The 16,240-nt window shown below is 42.1% G+C and overlaps 1 protein-coding gene across 5 annotated transcripts; it reads left to right on the forward strand.

Moving 5' to 3' along the window:
- The first annotated feature begins 10,923 nt into the window (after positions 1-10,923).
- LOC128253221 (CCR4-NOT transcription complex subunit 3) lies at positions 10,924-16,160 on the forward strand. 5 transcript variants are annotated; one of them, XM_052981459.1, is made up of 11 exons: positions 10,925-11,243; positions 11,300-11,548; positions 11,614-11,711; positions 11,786-11,935; positions 11,998-12,816; positions 12,898-12,967; positions 13,021-13,353; positions 13,413-13,559; positions 14,324-14,934; positions 15,006-15,215; positions 15,820-16,160. In XM_052981459.1, exons 2-11 carry the CDS (start codon positions 11,524-11,526, stop codon positions 15,916-15,918), a joined length of 2,562 nt encoding a protein of 853 aa, XP_052837419.1. In that variant the 5' UTR covers positions 10,925-11,243; positions 11,300-11,523; the 3' UTR covers positions 15,919-16,160. The 5 variants fall into 5 exon arrangements, with proteins under 5 accessions (XP_052837421.1, XP_052837419.1, XP_052837416.1 ...); XM_052981456.1 differs by having other exon boundaries at positions 10,925-11,208; positions 11,265-11,548; XM_052981458.1 differs by having other exon boundaries at positions 10,925-11,208; positions 11,283-11,548.
- The last annotated feature ends 80 nt before the right edge of the window (positions 16,161-16,240 follow it).

A 16,240-nucleotide genomic window follows, 5' to 3' on the forward strand; every position in this document is an offset into this window, starting at 1 on the left:
AAGCGCTTTTCGAGAAATCAAGGAAAAAATATTTTTGTTCGTGTACAACGTATTTTGAAAAGCAGTAAATTTAGAAGGTTAAAGCATATGATGTGAAATAGCTCAAATATTAGCTAATAAATTCTAAAATGTATTATTTCTTTAGAAGAAGAAATATTATTAATTCGATTACAAAAACTGACGATCGTAAAAGAATAATTTCCAAATATTAAATGTTTTTCATGTAAACATTTAAGAACTTGTGCAGAATATAATATAAAATTTATAGCAATAAAAGGTTCCTAATTTTGGGGACGTACTTCGTTTTACGTTTTGGGGTCTTAGTACCACCACCCGTAAATTTTTAATAAAACCAAAACATGATTTCCCTAAATTTTCAATAAAAATAATTTATTTGGCCGTTAACCACATTGAATTTTGTGCAAAGAAATCTCTTCCATTTCTAACCTTGTCAACCTATAGATCTCGCTCAAATAGGAGTCTAAAAATAACAAAACAATTTTGTTGGAAAGCTGAGCTTAGGGTTCCACAACACAAATTTCAGCTGTAGAAAACATATTTTTATACACTTGCAGAGGGTATTATAATTTTAGTCAGAAGTTTGCAGCGCAGTGAAGGAGACGTTTCCGACCCTATAAAGTATATATATTCTTGGTCAGTATCATTAGGAGAGTCGATCTAGCCATGTCCGTCTGTCCATCTGTCCGTCCGTCTCTACGTCCGTTTCTACGCAAACTAGTCTCTCAGTTTTAAAGCTAGCTGCATGAAACTTTCTATTGCAGGTAGTATACAAGTCGGAACGAGCCGGATCGGACGACTATAGCATATAGCTCCCATAGGATTAATCGGAAATATAAATAAAAAAAAAATAACTTTGCTGTTTTTTAATTTTTTTGTAGTTCTTAGACAAATAGTAATGGTTAAATATTCCAAAATCACGGTTTAAATTTCATCAAAATCGGAAGACTATGACATAAAGCTCCCATGAAAACAAAAAAAATAAAAAAAAAAAAATTTTTTAAATTTAACTTTTTTATTTTTTAGTTTTAATAATTTATTAATTTGACAGTTCAGAATTACACTTTTAATTTTATTAAAATCGGAAAATGATATCATATAGCTGCCACAGGAACTCAAATAATTGAGCTGCAAATCATCACAGCTTCAATGCTTTTAAACATTCACGCAATTAAATCATAATTTTAATGCCTTCAAAAATTTTTAATTTTTTCAATAGCTGCAAGGGTATATGAACTTTGGCTTGCCAAAATTTGCTTCCTTTCTTGTTAATCATGCAACAGTACGAGTGATTTATAAACATCGAAGGCAATGTGCAAATCCTAAATGGCATTTCTCAAGGGCTAAAAATTTTAAAAATGTCACTTTGACAGCAAATATCGATGAACGCTAAAGTTATTTGGCGATCAGACTTGGTTGTCGCTTAGTTTACACAGCTGGTTCCTGGTAAGACATTGGTTCCTGGTAAAACATGGATTTTTGGAATTCCTTTTTGTTGAGAGAGTGAGATCTCTCACTGGCATTGTCAGATCTCTTATAGAGTGGCGTAGTCGTCGAGTGAGGCCCGGTCGCCCAAGATAGAGATAGAGAGAACCGGAGAGCAAGAAGATGAGCTCTGGTATTTAAAGCGGTGGTCAGTTTGTTGCGATCGGGACTTACTGCGCAATCGAAATGGCAGACCAAGAAAATACTCCTTCTCCGTTATAAATATGTATAGTAGTGAATTGATTTATCAAGGCAGGTCAACAAGTTAAAGTTAATTGAAACAAGAAAGGAAGCAAACTTCGGCAAGCCGAAGTTCATATACCATTGCAGCTATTTCAAAAACTAAATACTCTTGAAAACGTTAAAATTATGATTTACTTGCGTGTGTGTTTAAAAACATTGACGCTATGATGATTTGCAGCTTAATAATTTGATAGTTCTTATATACGATTGTTCCTATGGGAGCTAGTCGTCCGATTTTGATCAAATTTAAACCGTAATTCTGAAATATTTAACCATATCTCGAAAAACTAAAAAAAAAAATTGAAAAACAACAATGTTATAATTTTTTTTATTTATTTTTCCGATTGTTCCTATGGGAGCTATATGCTATATCCGGCTCGATCCGACTTATATACTACCTGCAATAGAAAGACAACTTTTGGGAAAGTTTCATGCAGATAGCTTTAAAACTGAGAGACTAGTTTGCGTAGAAACGGACGGACATGGCTAGATCGACTCTTTTAGTGATGCTGATAAAGAATATATATACTTTATAGGGTCGGAGAGTCTCCTTCAATGCGTTGCAAACTTCTGACTGAAATTATAATACCCTCTGCAAGGCTATAATGACAATGAATTTTAAATCGGAGCTCGAAAATAACAGTTGACCGTTTTTTAAAGTCTAAAAATAACTGTATCTTGAACCAATTAGTCTGTGCTCAAACGAAAATCAATTTCGTGTTTCCTTTTCGTCCTGTTCACTCGCAGACCTTTTTGTAGCGAGCGATGAAAATAAAAGTCTTTTGCGTCTGCTTGTGCTTGTGAGCGAGATTTCACACTTGCGTTTGGATTAATCACAACTTTCCGATACACAATGAACTGGAGAGCAACGACAATAAAGTGCATACAAAATAAACAAAATCTAAAAAAAAAAATAAGAAAGGAGGCAAGGAGGCTGCTCGCTTGAGGATGGCTGCGGGGTGTTCTCCTTAGGCGGCCTACCTCCAGAGGAATTCTTACGCTTTGGGGACTCCGTTAATAGCTTGCGGCTGTTAAACTGCGAATCCAGCGCAGAAAGCAGCTTATTTGCGAAAACTATCTCTAGCCAAATCGAAACAGCTGATAGTCTCTAAAATGCAGCCTTAAGTTAGTCGCATGAACAATTTTACTCGTTCGCAACCTCCACACAAGCATCACAACAGAATCGCAGATTGGGTCCCTTAGAAAGGTCATAACTTGTTCGGCCTGTAATATTGTGTGCACTAAATTTTCACATAGCCATCAAGTCTGGTCAGCCCTGACCATCAAATTGCATTTTTTGCAGAAGCACGGAAAATTTGTAATAATATATTTATATTTAATCGGATGACCACTGTATTAGGGAATGGGGACTGAAATTTTAAAGAGAGCAGTGTGAGGAGTTGAATAACTCCCCACAAGTTAGAAAGCAAGCAGAGTAAGCGCATGAAAGCAGTGGCCTACCAGTTACCAGTTACGCGCCCGTAGTAACGGTAGTGCGACGAGAGAGAATGGTGCACTGAGCACCAGACAAGGACAAGGAGAGTCCGAGAGGGACAGCAATAGAAGAGAGCGGCGAAGGGCCGTGGGCAGAAGGAAGTAACGGGACGGCACTTTGGACCCTGATATTGGTGCCGTGCGCAGAGGGCGAAAGGTCGAACGGTAAAATCATGGACTTTGGACCAGGAGGCAAGAAGACCGATAACAAGCGGTAAACGGAGGCCTATATAAACCGGCCGAGCGCAGGAAGCTGGATCAGTCGATTTCTACCAAGTGAACAAGTAACAGTCATCAAGTGAACCAGTAACCAGTGAAACAACGTGAAGGAGCAAGTAAAGCCGTGCGGAGTCATCAAGGAAACAAGATCGCTACGTCGAGACGTTCGGGACTTAGAGCTAAAGTCTCCGAATTGAGACACAGGTAACTGAGGTCCTTACGGCGCTTTGTCACAACTTCTGTCGCGATTTGAGCTTGGCATCCCACCCGGCGTGTCCGGCAGAGTTTAACAAATAGAGTCCTTCGACAAAGAACCGTGGGCTCAGAAGGAAAGTTGTCTAGAACTAGTTGCCTGCCTACAAGGACTGCATTGGCGAACTCCGGCGTATGCCTGATCGTCCTGCAGGAACTGTACAAGGACCTGGTGCGACTAGCCCGGAAGGACGCGCGTTTGTTCAGGTGGTGTCTCGAAAGGCGTATGCGTTGAGAGCACAGCGGTCCACCGCTAGAGTCCCAGAACGGCAGCTTACCGAGTCGCCAACAAGGAGCGGAGCCTACCTACAAGGACTGCATTGGCGAACTCCGGCGTATGCCTGATCGTCCTGCAGGAACTGTATAAGGTCCTGGTGCGACTAGCCCGGAAGGACGCGCGGTTGTTCAGCTGGTGTCTCGAAAGGCGTATGCGTTGAGAGCACAGCGGTCCACCGCTAGAGTCCCAGAACGGCAGCTTACCGAGTCGCCAACAAGGAGCAGAGCCGGTCGAGATACCTGGAGGCAGAACAAGGACAACGAGGACCCCAGGACGAGGAACAACAAGCGTCGGGCGAGCAGCATATACTTCGAATTCTTAAGCCTGCGGCAGAGAGGGTAGGGTGGAAGCGTTTGTCTAGAACCTGCCGTTTGACCCAGGAGCTGCGTTGGCGGCTCCCGGCGTACGCCTGAACCGTCAGGTAGAAACTGAGCCGACGTCCGGTGCGACCGGCCGGGACAGAGCAAGGGACAGGAGGCTGCGGCTGCGAGAGGCGTACGCCTTGAGAGCACAGTGCCTGTTCACCCTAGTCTGGGAACGGTGACGCATCCCTAATCCCTGTAACCCCGCCGAGCCAAGGGCAGCAGAAGACATCGCAAGGGAAACCGGCGAGGGAGACACCACTTTCGGCGATGTTCAACGTGGGAAGGAGACGACGGCAGAACATAGTTCTACATTATCAATACACCACCCCGGCCGAGGGTCAAGTCGGCGAATAAAAGATCACTGTATACTCCCAGTCTTTTTGTGCGTTTTCACTGGTCAACAGGGCGGTCACGTATATATAAATTTGGTGGGACGAGCACTTACATCTTCTGAGCTAGACGCACGACATTCGTAGCGAGCAGATAACAAAGAAAATCAGTTCGTTGCAGCAGTTTAAGTAACCGTAAGAGAGAGACTGACATGGACTGACAAAGCACAAAACAGAAACTGCAAAATCACAAAAACACAGAAAAGTAAAAACAAAAGTTTAAATAAATTGTTAATATAAATTACGAAGCTCGCGAGGCGAACGTAGATATTAAGTGACCGATTAGTATACATTTTGATATATCCCAAAAATATTAAAAATTCGGAGTGCACAAATGGCGAATTTTCTCAACTTCGTCTTCTGCAACGGAGATATTAAAGTTTATATATTAAGTGACCGATTAGTATAAATTTTGATATATCCCAAAAACAATAAAAATTCGGAGCGCACAAATGGCGAATTTTCTCAATTCGTCTTCTGCAACTGTTGATCAGCCTTTTCTAGATATGAGTGATACAAAGATAACTCTAAAGCTTTTTCTGCATATTTTGTGTCGACTCTGTAAAGCGCATCTTAAATGCTTTGGGAGAATAATTTCAGCACTTTTACAAACGTCGACTTCAGACTCCTCTAACAACTCTGGTTTTGTAGCATTTGATCCTGCAAATTATCGAAGCTGTACCCTGAAGTGCTTATCAAAAGTTTAATACGTTCGTTAACAGATATTTGGTAATCCCCTATTGATAATGATCATCAGCCAATGTTTTTCTAATTAATTCATGTGTTTAGAAACACGAACTCGGATCTGCGCATTTCTGAATTGGACTAGATCGTTTTTCATGCTATGGCATGACAGGACGTTCAGATAATGCACACGGAAGGCTTCTAAAGCTTTTTTTCAACGTAACGTAGTGGTGGCATCTGAACGTTTTTAGGCATGGCATATTGACAGGACGTTCCGATATTGTAAACAAAGGCTTCTAAAGCTTAATTTTCAACGTGACATAGTGGCATTTCCGTAATTATGTAGACGCAAATTTGATTATTTACCTGTTAGAGTTGGAATATATTGAAGTAAACTAAATGGTTCTTTAAATTTGTATTTTTAAGTTTACCTTAGATGAACTTACCGAACTGAAGAAGTTTTTTGGTTCTTTTGGTTTAGTGCAATTTGAAACTTCCGTTTTTGAATTTTTGGTTAGAGCTTCATATGAAGAGTAGCTGTTCGAGTTAACCCTCTAAAACTTTATTAAAAAAGTTGCATAGTTTTTCCTTAATATTTAATAAACTTATTTTATTTATAAAATAAAGGGATAACAAAGTACCATTAATTCAATCGACAAACCTCTTTTTACGAACATTTTGTACATGGGCCATCATTCTTTTACAAACCTAACAACATTTTTTGATTTGAATGAAATGAAATGAAATTTGGCCCAGATGTCAATAGCATTCCTGCCAACTCAAGAAAAAAGAACTAGCCCAAAGTGTTAGGCCCGCAAAGTTGAAATTGAAAACTTACCTTACTGTTTGGCAACAGTAGCATATAAAGAAACATTAGGAAAATAAAAAGTTTTCACTTACCTATAAGTTTATGTACGCAATAATTTACACAATATCGGGGAGTCGAAATTAATTATACTGAACGGACCTTCGTATCTTGGGGCCAGTTTCGCCGCGAATCCTTCTGCTGCCTTGGATAGATGGTGCTCCTTGGCCCATGCCGTGTCTCCGATCTGTGGTTTCCAAGGGCGCCTCCGGAGATTGGAGTGGCGCGCCTGATCCTGCGCCGCCTTCTCCATGTTCCGTCTGACCAGCTCGAAGATTTCGTTTATTTTCTTTGCATTTTCCGACCGGGTCTGTGTTTTCCTTCCTGTGCCGGCGGTTTCTTCATCAAACAACGCGTTCGGTAACCTGTGCTCTCTACCCTGCGTGACGAATGCCGGTGAATACCCTGTGAACTCGGCTACACTAGTGTTCACGGCCAGCTGCAATTCTGGCCATTTCTCATCCCACGTTCTCTGGTCTTGTCCGGCAAACTGGGCGATCATTGTTTTTAAAGTTCTATTGGCCCTCTCCGTGGGATTTTCTTGTGGCGTGTACGGGGCTGTGAATTGGTGCCGCACTCCCAACTCTGTCAAGAACCGCTTGAACGTCCTGCTCGAGAATTGGACCCCGTTATCGGTGATCAAGACCTTCAGCACGCCGTACCTTGAGACAATCCTTTCCCGGATTGCCTTTTCCAGCGTCTCTGTGGTAGCCCTACGCATTGACACTATTTTCGACCACTTCGAGAACCGATCGACGAGCACTAAAAGCATCGAGTTCCCGTGCCTCGACCGACAAAATCAGCGCATACTGTAGCCCAGGGCTCCTCTGGGGTCTGTGTGAGCATTTTTCCGGCTGCCTGCAGCTGAATGCTCTCACAGTTCCGCACGTACTTCCTATTATCGCGGTGCATGCCCGGCCAATGATACCTCGCTGACACCCTCGCGATCGTCTTTCGGCTGCCCATGTTTCCGGCCGTCGGAATATCGTGGTTCTCGGCCATGACTCGCTGCCTTGATTCGATTGGTACGCATAGCTTCCATGCGACCACATCCTCGTTGTCGGCTCATTGAGGAATGTGCCGGTACAGCCGGTCGGCCTCCGCTAAATAATCCGGATATTTTTTGGGGTTCTGTGCCATCTTGCTCCTCATGTCCCTTATCCAGCTACATTCGGCTTGTTTCGCTGGTTGACCAGGTGGCTTCGTTTTCATCATTCGGCACAATATTCAGCTGGCTATTCCTGTATGCGATTTCGAAGTCGTATTGTTGGAGCTCCAGTGCCCACCGTGCGATTCTTCCGGTTGGGCTCTCGATGCTATTCAACCACTTCAGGGCCATGTGATCTGTTATCACTTTGAAGTGGTATCCCTCCAGGTATGGCTTTAGTTTTCTTATGGCCCAAACGATTGCTAAACATTCTTTTTCAGTGGCCAAGTAATTTTTTTCCGAGTCGATTAGGGTCCGGCTGGAATGGGAGATCACCCGCTCACCCTGGTCGGAATTTTGAGTGAGAATGGCACCCAGCCCATAATCGCTGGCATCGGTCTGCAGCACAAACGGTTTTGTGAAATCCGGGCATGCCAAAATTGGGTCAAAGGCCTGCTGAATTTGACACCCTTTCGGAGAAGGGCGTTCAGCGGATGCACTAGCGTGGCAAAATCTGGCACAAAACGCCTGTACCACGACGCCACTCCCAAATACTGCCGCAGCTCTTTGGCAGTTGCCGGTGGTTTTAGCAATGCTATTGCTGATACTTTTTCCGGATCCGTCCCGATGCCTTGGTCTGTAATGCGATGCCCTAAGTATTGAAGTTCCTTCCTGAAGTTCCTTCCTTCTAGCGTCCGTCCGATGACGATTATATCATCCTGATACGCGAAGGCGTGCGGCATCATTTCTGCTAATGCCGAGTGTAAACCAAAAGGCATAACTTTCCATTGAAACATGCCTTTCCCTGGCACTGTGAATGCGGTGTAGTGCCTGCTGGCTGCCTCCAACGGTATCTGCCATTACCCGTCCTTTAAGTCGAGGCTGCTAATATACTTAGCTTCTCGGAGTTGGTCCAGGATGTAGGTGATCATCGGCATTGGATATGCATCCTTCACGGATTTTGCGTTGATCTGCCTGAAATCCACACACAGCCTCCATTTCCCGGTCTTCTTCCTCACTATGACTATTGGTGAGCTGTACGGACTCCTTGACGGTTCGATGCAGCCCTTTTCAAGTAGCTCGTCTACTTTAACGTTGATCTCGCCCTGCATTTTTGGATTCTTCGGATAGTACCGCTGTTTGATCGGCTGATCGTCCTTCATGGTGATCCTATGTACTGCCACGTTTGACGTGCCTTGCAGATTTTCCAGATTTTATTAAAAAAAATTTCAACGGTTTTTCAGGGATGGTCTGCGTTGAAACAGTGTTGCATCGCAGAAACATTGGCTTACTATCGCATAAATTAGTCCGTCAAAGTCCGTCAAATTTTAATGATGGACTAACTGGGAAGTTTTTGGAACGGCAAAACGTTATGGACCATCCCTTCAACGGAAGGTGGAAGGATCTCTGTGGAAATAGGCTATAATGTTAAAGAGTGGATGCATATTTGTGGGAAAAGGCAATAATGCCCACCCCTTGGAAACGGCATATGTGATACTCCGATTTCCACAGAACACATCCACCAACATCCTTCCGATAACAGGTGATCTGAACTGCTGTGGCTCGCAAAACATAAACATAGTCATCAGGTCAGCCATCTTTGTTTATGCTTTTGTTAGCTACAGCTTTTCAAATCATCTATTATCAGGAGGTGGATGGTAGATATGCTCTGTGGAAATGGAAGTTTCACTTATTTCTTAAACATTCAAACGGTCTTGCAGGGACGGACCACGGTGGAAGATGGTTGCCCTGAAAAAAAAACATTGGCATATCAACGCATTAATTATAGCCTATTCACATTAGCCGCCGTCTACCGTTTACAGTCTACCGTCAGTGACGTTGCATATACAATTTTTTTTTTTCTTTTATTGATTTAATATTAAATTAAATTGATTAAATATTAATAAATTACTGAGTTATTAAACATTTAATTCTTATATACTATATGGAGTACCATTTTTGTTTATATTTTGTTTATGCCGTCCCAAAATTTCCCAAAATATTGCACAGTCTACTGCTTTTTCTATCTTGTGCTGTTTCACCCAGTATATTGAGAATTTTTTGATCCCATCCCAGCGAAACGGTTTTGATTTTTAATGGATTGTGGACTGGTATTTCCTCAGAGGCACCATACACCTTTCACCATCCACCGCATATCAAAAGTCACAGCGGCGTATGCAGATTTTTTTAGGAGGATCTTCCACTCCATCAAACTCTTATTTTATTTTAATGCTATGGATTAGCTGTTAAATAGTTATCTAAACTTTTAAATCATGGCTTATGTCAACTCTGTATTAAAATGTTTGCCTTTGGGAGCGTTAATCTCTCAAGCCCCCCTTCTCTTTTGACTTCGCCTTTGGTTCATAGAAACAAAAATGGCCGTCATGTCATTTCAAATCTTTCGCGCCAAGAATTTGGAGTTAGCTATGGCTCGCAAAACATAAGCAAAGTCATCAGGTCAGCCATCTTTGTTTATGTTTTTATTCGCTACAGGTGTTTAAAGCAACTATTAAATAGAGGTGGAAAGTGTATGAGCTCTGTGGAAATCAAATTTTCACTTGTTTCAAATATATAAACGGTTTTACATGGATAGACTGCGTGGGAAGTTGCACCGACAAAAAATCGGCTAACCATCGCAAATATTTTTGCCTTTTCACATTAGCCTCCGTCTAACATTTACCGACTACCGTCAATGACGCTGCATATACAGTTGCAGATCTACAGGGACCGTGCCAGCTATGACGTGGCTGCGTCATCCGATATGGTTCGGAAACTAGAGCACACTCTAAGGGTACAAAGCCTGTCCGTTGATATCAGACCCTTTATGTATAACTTAGTACCAGCAGCGACGGTCCATATTGGGGCGGCGTATAGGATTGTTGCCTTGCACACTGTCTGCACACGTCTCCGACCGGAATTGTAGCTGTCTCCACCTTATTCCGGCTGGATATAAGAACAGCCTCCGTCTTGTGGCGCGCAGTGCCTATCCCAACCGAAGAAAGCCAGTCCTCTATTGTAGCCACCAAAGCGTTTGGTAGGCCTTCACGTTCTTGGATGGTTTTTGCCATGATTACAATAGCTGTGGGTCGTCAAAACATAATCAAAGATGGTTGACCTGTTGACTTTGCTTACGTTTTTACGAGCTACAGCTGTTCAGATCAGCTGTTATCGAAAGATAGATGTGCTCTGTGGAAATCGGAGTTTCACATATGTTGAAAATTCCAACCGTTTCCAACGGATGGACTGTGTGGAAAGAGGGCATTCAACGGGCGGTAAAAGGTGGATGGATCTCTGTGGAAATACGCTATTAACAACAAAAATAAAATATAATATGTTTTAGCTTTCAATACAGCTTTCCTTATACCCCTTTTAATTTACTTAAATTAATTTTAATATTTTTTAACTTTAGTTATATATCTTTGAATTATTTTAAATTTAGTAGAAGACAATGCAATCGATATATCGATAAATTTTAAAATTGTATTCTTGGTATATATTCCAAGATGGCGGAATGTGCGGAGAAGAAGAGAACAAAAAGCAAGCGAAAAGTCTTTAAGCGTTTATTAAAAAGTATTAATGCATAATTCTATGTATTTGATAATGCCCTGGACACATTCAACGGCAAACTAATCAATATCCAAAAAACTAGAGAACTGCTGCCACGTTGTGCGCCTTCCCTTTGCAGCAAAGCCCACAAACCGACAGCCAAAAATCGAAATCTTCTAAAGAAAGGCGAAAGGCTACTGAATATATTAGTCCTGACATTTTTGGTTGGTATTCCATTTAGTGTTGCGGAGTACCTGAGGTAATTTTTTGTGGTTCTCAGAGCAAACCATTCTGGCAGTCCTCGTAACGTTTTAGGTGTACCGTATTCTGCGCGCCTCTCCAACAGTTAAACAGAAAAAATCTACTTATTTCTCCACCACGCCGTAAGGGTTGTGTGACCCACTTGAACGCACCTGGCTGACTCCCCAAAGCACCTTCAAGGCTTCTGACAGGGTGTTAAAGTCAAACTACCGCCCCAGATCGCAGCAGACTATGTCTGACTTTTTGCGTCACCAAAACCCACAAGAGCACACATAGCCATGGCAGCGACGAGAAAACTACAAGGTAACCAAACCGAGCTTCCTTTTATATTCAGCCGCACTAACAATTAACTTTTTTTTCGTGACTAGGCGAAATTGATCGATGTTTAAAAAAGGTAGCCGAAGGCGTTGAAACTTTTGAGGATATTTGGAAAAAAGTTCACAATGCGACAAACACCAACCAAAAGGTGAGTTTAAAACTAAAACTATCTGAGCTGGCTTAACAAATATGTATTCTGATGTCCTATTTATATTCTGTCAGCAAAAACACCTGCAGGAGAAGTATGAGGCAGATCTTAAAAAAGAAATTAAAAAGCTTCAGCGATTACGCGACCAGATTAAATCATGGATTGCCTCCGCCGAGATAAAGGATAAAAGCGCGCTGCTCGAGAATCGAAGGCTCATTGAAACTGTGGGTTTTTCCTTATTAACTTTATATTTTTGACGAACCGTTCCGAATTATTTGTCTTCCAGCAAATGGAACGTTTTAAGGTGGTTGAACGCGAAACGAAAACAAAGGCTTACTCGAAGGAAGGTTTGGGCGCTGCACAAAAGATGGATCCTGCCCAGCGGATCAAAGATGATGCGCGCAATTGGTTAACCAGCTCAATAAGTTCACTCCAAATACAGATTGACCAGTATGAGAGTGAGATCGAATCGCTGCTGGCAGGTAAAAAGAAACGATTGGATAGAGACAAACAAGAGCGAATGGATGACCTACGGGGGAAACTGGACCGGCATAAATTCCATATATCAAAACTGGAAACCCTGCTTAGGCTGCTCGACAACGACGGAGTCGAAGCAGAGCAGGTAAACAAGATCAAAGACGATGTTGAATACTACATTGATTCATCGCAAGAGCCAGACTTTGAAGAAAATGAATTCATCTACGACGACATCATCGGACTCGACGAAGTGGAGCTAAGCGGCACTGCCACGACGGACAGTAACAACAGCAACGAGACAAGCGGGTCCCCAAGCAGCGTCACTTCCGGCGGCAGTCCGTCACAGTCGCCCGTCACTGTGCAACAGATTTTAAACACCTCGACGCAGGCGTTGACCAGTAGCGGCAGCAGCGCAGCCAGCGCTACACTGTTCCAGCAGCAGCAACAGGCACTGGCACAGTCGAATGGCAACAATATAGGGTATGCGAGCGACACAAGCGCAGCTTCATCATCGGCCACCACATCTACAGATCCAACGGGCAGCACAGCTGTCATGACCTGCGGAGCAGGTGGTGTTGGAGATAAACGCAACAAGAACAGCGAAAGCAATGCCATCAGCAAATTAAAAGTATGTTCAAAATTTTTGTAAACATTTTTTTTAAATTGTCTATTATGAGTCATGCTATAAATGTTTTTTTTTGGTTTGCAGCCACAACCTCAGCAGCTTATTAAGCCCACACCTCTGCGACCGATGGCCAAGCTGCCTTTGAGTAGTGACGGTAAGTCCCTGCACAATTTTTCCGTCCTTTACTAACTGTGTATTCTTATACAGCTTCAGTCAATAAGATTGTCAGCTCAACTCCCAGTAAAAATCATCTGCACCTACCCTCAGTGTCTTCAATCGTCGCGACCCCAAGCTTGTCGCAGAACAATAGCACTGGAAACGGAAGTGGCAACTCCACAACGGGAACGGGAGCGGCACAATCGGCATCTAGTAGTCACAATCCTGCGGTACAGCCTCACGCTCCAACGCCTGGCCTCAGCGCGTCTACGTCAGCTGTATTGAATTCCTCTCCGATCGCGAGCAGTGTCACCGTTCAAGGCCCATCTGTGATTCAAGCAACACCAACAATTGCATTTGCTGCAGTGGCAAAACATAATTCATGTAGGAGGAGGGCTCAATCATACTTATTGTCAATACTTAAAGTGATGTCCTGATTCTAGCTCTCCTGGAAAATGGTCCTGCATTGCCGCTACAACAAGCGATAGCTCCCACGGTGGCATCTATTGTAGGAGCAGGCGCCCAGGCGCAGCAGCAACAGGCGACACACTTATCCAATCTTCAAACTAATTCCTCACTTGTACTAAATGGTAAGATGGTGTTTATAAATGACAGAGAAATTTGAATGAAAACTACCAAATTAAGAAACCGCAATCGAAAAAATGTGATTGCCCAATCAACTCCGTATTTAGCCGCATTCAAGCCCAAATACTTTTGATTTTAAGATACATTTTTTTTCTATAAATAAGCAAAGTTAAATTTTTTCATTTATTTCCTTTATAAAGCCATCAGCTTTGGTGGCTTCAGATAAGTTATATTCCAAATCCATTATGATACAAAAAATTATACCCCAGGCATAGTAAAATATTCCAAAATTTAATTGTGCCGCAAAAATGTAAAATTTTTAATTATACAGTCCAGTCAATACATATATAATTATATCAAATCATAATGAGATAATGTGAAGGAAGCATACGATACAGGCTCCGAACGCATTGTGGCTGTGGGCGAAAATTCCGAAAACATACTCCGTATTTAAAGTTAAGCTCAGAGAACAAATAGAACAGGGCTCCTCTTAATCATGTCTCGCAATGTCTTTCCATTATTATATTTCGCCGGCTTCCTATCAATATGGAAGTTTTCACAAACGATATACATAGACAACCCGCGTTCTGCGAAGAAGCTGTTACATTTAAATGTCAAAACCATAGGCGAAGTTCACGCCATAGTTTCTATTTCGCCACTTACTAACGACGCCTTCCGCTTAGCTTTGGGTAACCTAACTAAGCGCTTCGAAAACTAGTGGAAACTTTATTTATCATTATATTAACTGATCTATCGTTTCATTTTTCAGGGCTGCCTGTCTCGGACAGTACTTCTGACAACGGCAGCAGTTTCGTCGACACGATTTCCCTAAAAACTATGGCACAGGAAGCCATTGATCGATCCGCGATCGATACTAATTTACAAAATAAGCAGCAAACAATCAACGTTGACACAAGACAGCAGCAATCACTCCTCCAACAGAGTTTTATATCGGAAACCACTGCCAATCAACAGCAGCAGCAAGTGACATCGCAGCATCAACAACAACAGCTTCAGAATACTACCGTTGCTGCGGCTGCGATCGGTTCGATTGCGGCTCCGACGAATGCCGCAGCAACCAGTAACGGTCCTTCAACCGGAAGTGGTCTTATGAATCTTCCGAACGCTGCAGGTCAGCCAAACAGCGGCAACGCCAAAGTGCATTCGTGCCAACACCAGCAAATGCCCACAACGGAAGCACACATTCCAACGCTGCTTGGAGTGACGCCCTTAGGGCCAACACCACTCCAGAAGGAGCATCAAATGCAGTTTCAGATGATGGAGGCCGCCTATTATCACCTGCCACAACCCATGGACACGGAGAAGCTTCAAACATACTTTCATCGAGCACCAGTTCCCACGCCAGCGCATTATCCACAGGTACGTTTTTTTTTTTTTAACAAGGCTTAGTTCATGCATGGATTCCTTATATTATATATATTTCAATCAAGGCACAGCTGCCAATATATGATACCGTTGAATTCTATCAACGACTCTCAACGGAGACGCTGTTTTTTGTGTTCTACTACATGGAGGGATCCAAAGCCCAATATCTTGCAGCCAAGGCCCTGAAAAAGCAAAGCTGGCGTTTTCACACCAAGTACATGATGTGGTTTCAAAGACACGAGGAACCCAAAATTATCAACGATGATTACGAACAGGTGAGAAAAACAAACCTTGATAATATGAGCTTGTTATACCCGTTACTCGTAAGTTCAAAGGGTACATTGAAATATATATGTATATATATATATATATATATATATATATATATATATATATATATTCTTAATCAGGATCAACAGCCGAGTCGATCTAACCACGCCCGTCCGTCTGTATGAACGTCGAGATTTGGGCTTTGAAATGCAGATACTAGTATTTCTTACGCAGAGCAATTTTTTTTAAAACGGAGCCACGCTCACTCTAACGCCAATAAATCGCGAAACACTAAGCCACGTCACTCTGAGACATGTAAGACTTATGGTATTATTCTCTGTGTGTGTGTTTTGGTCATATCAATCGGTTTAGATAATTTTAGAATTCGAGCTCTTATTTTAGAAGTTATAGGGTAATTAAGTCCTGTATCGCCGCTCTGCCGGTAATCGCTCTTAGCTTCTAGTGTTGGCTATGCAGTTCGACAGATGGCGATTGTTTTGTGGGAGGATTATTTGAAGTTTGTTGGCTGAGTAACGGGTATCTAATAGTCGGGGGAACTCGACTATAGCGTTATTTTTTGTAACTAATAAAGATGAACACCTTTCGCAGGGTACGTACATCTATTTTGACTATGAAAAGTGGAGTCAACGAAAAAAGGAGGGATTTACCTTTGAATACAAGTACTTAGAGGACAAGGAGCTGAATTGAAAATGTTGCAATGTGTGTTGCTTCGTCTGTCTATAAGAAAGTCAAACCATTGAAACAATAAAATAAATCAATACCATTTTCATACAAAATCACATATACGCAATCATAACACATAAACTCAAAAACAAGTAGGAGAGATGTCATCTAAATGAAAATGTGAATAAACAAGAAGAGAGCAAACCAGGCATAAGAAAAATTTTAAAGAAAATCGAAGTATAAAACTTGTTTAGAATGCCTGCTTTTTTTTAAAAAAAAGTGCATTCCTTGTTTACACATTCTCGCACAATTAATGAGGATGTTAAAGACCTGAGATTCATACAAA

This window comes from Drosophila gunungcola, assembly GCF_025200985.1.
Source record: "Drosophila gunungcola strain Sukarami chromosome 2L unlocalized genomic scaffold, Dgunungcola_SK_2 000007F, whole genome shotgun sequence".
NCBI classification, from domain to species: domain Eukaryota; kingdom Metazoa; phylum Arthropoda; class Insecta; order Diptera; family Drosophilidae; genus Drosophila; species Drosophila gunungcola.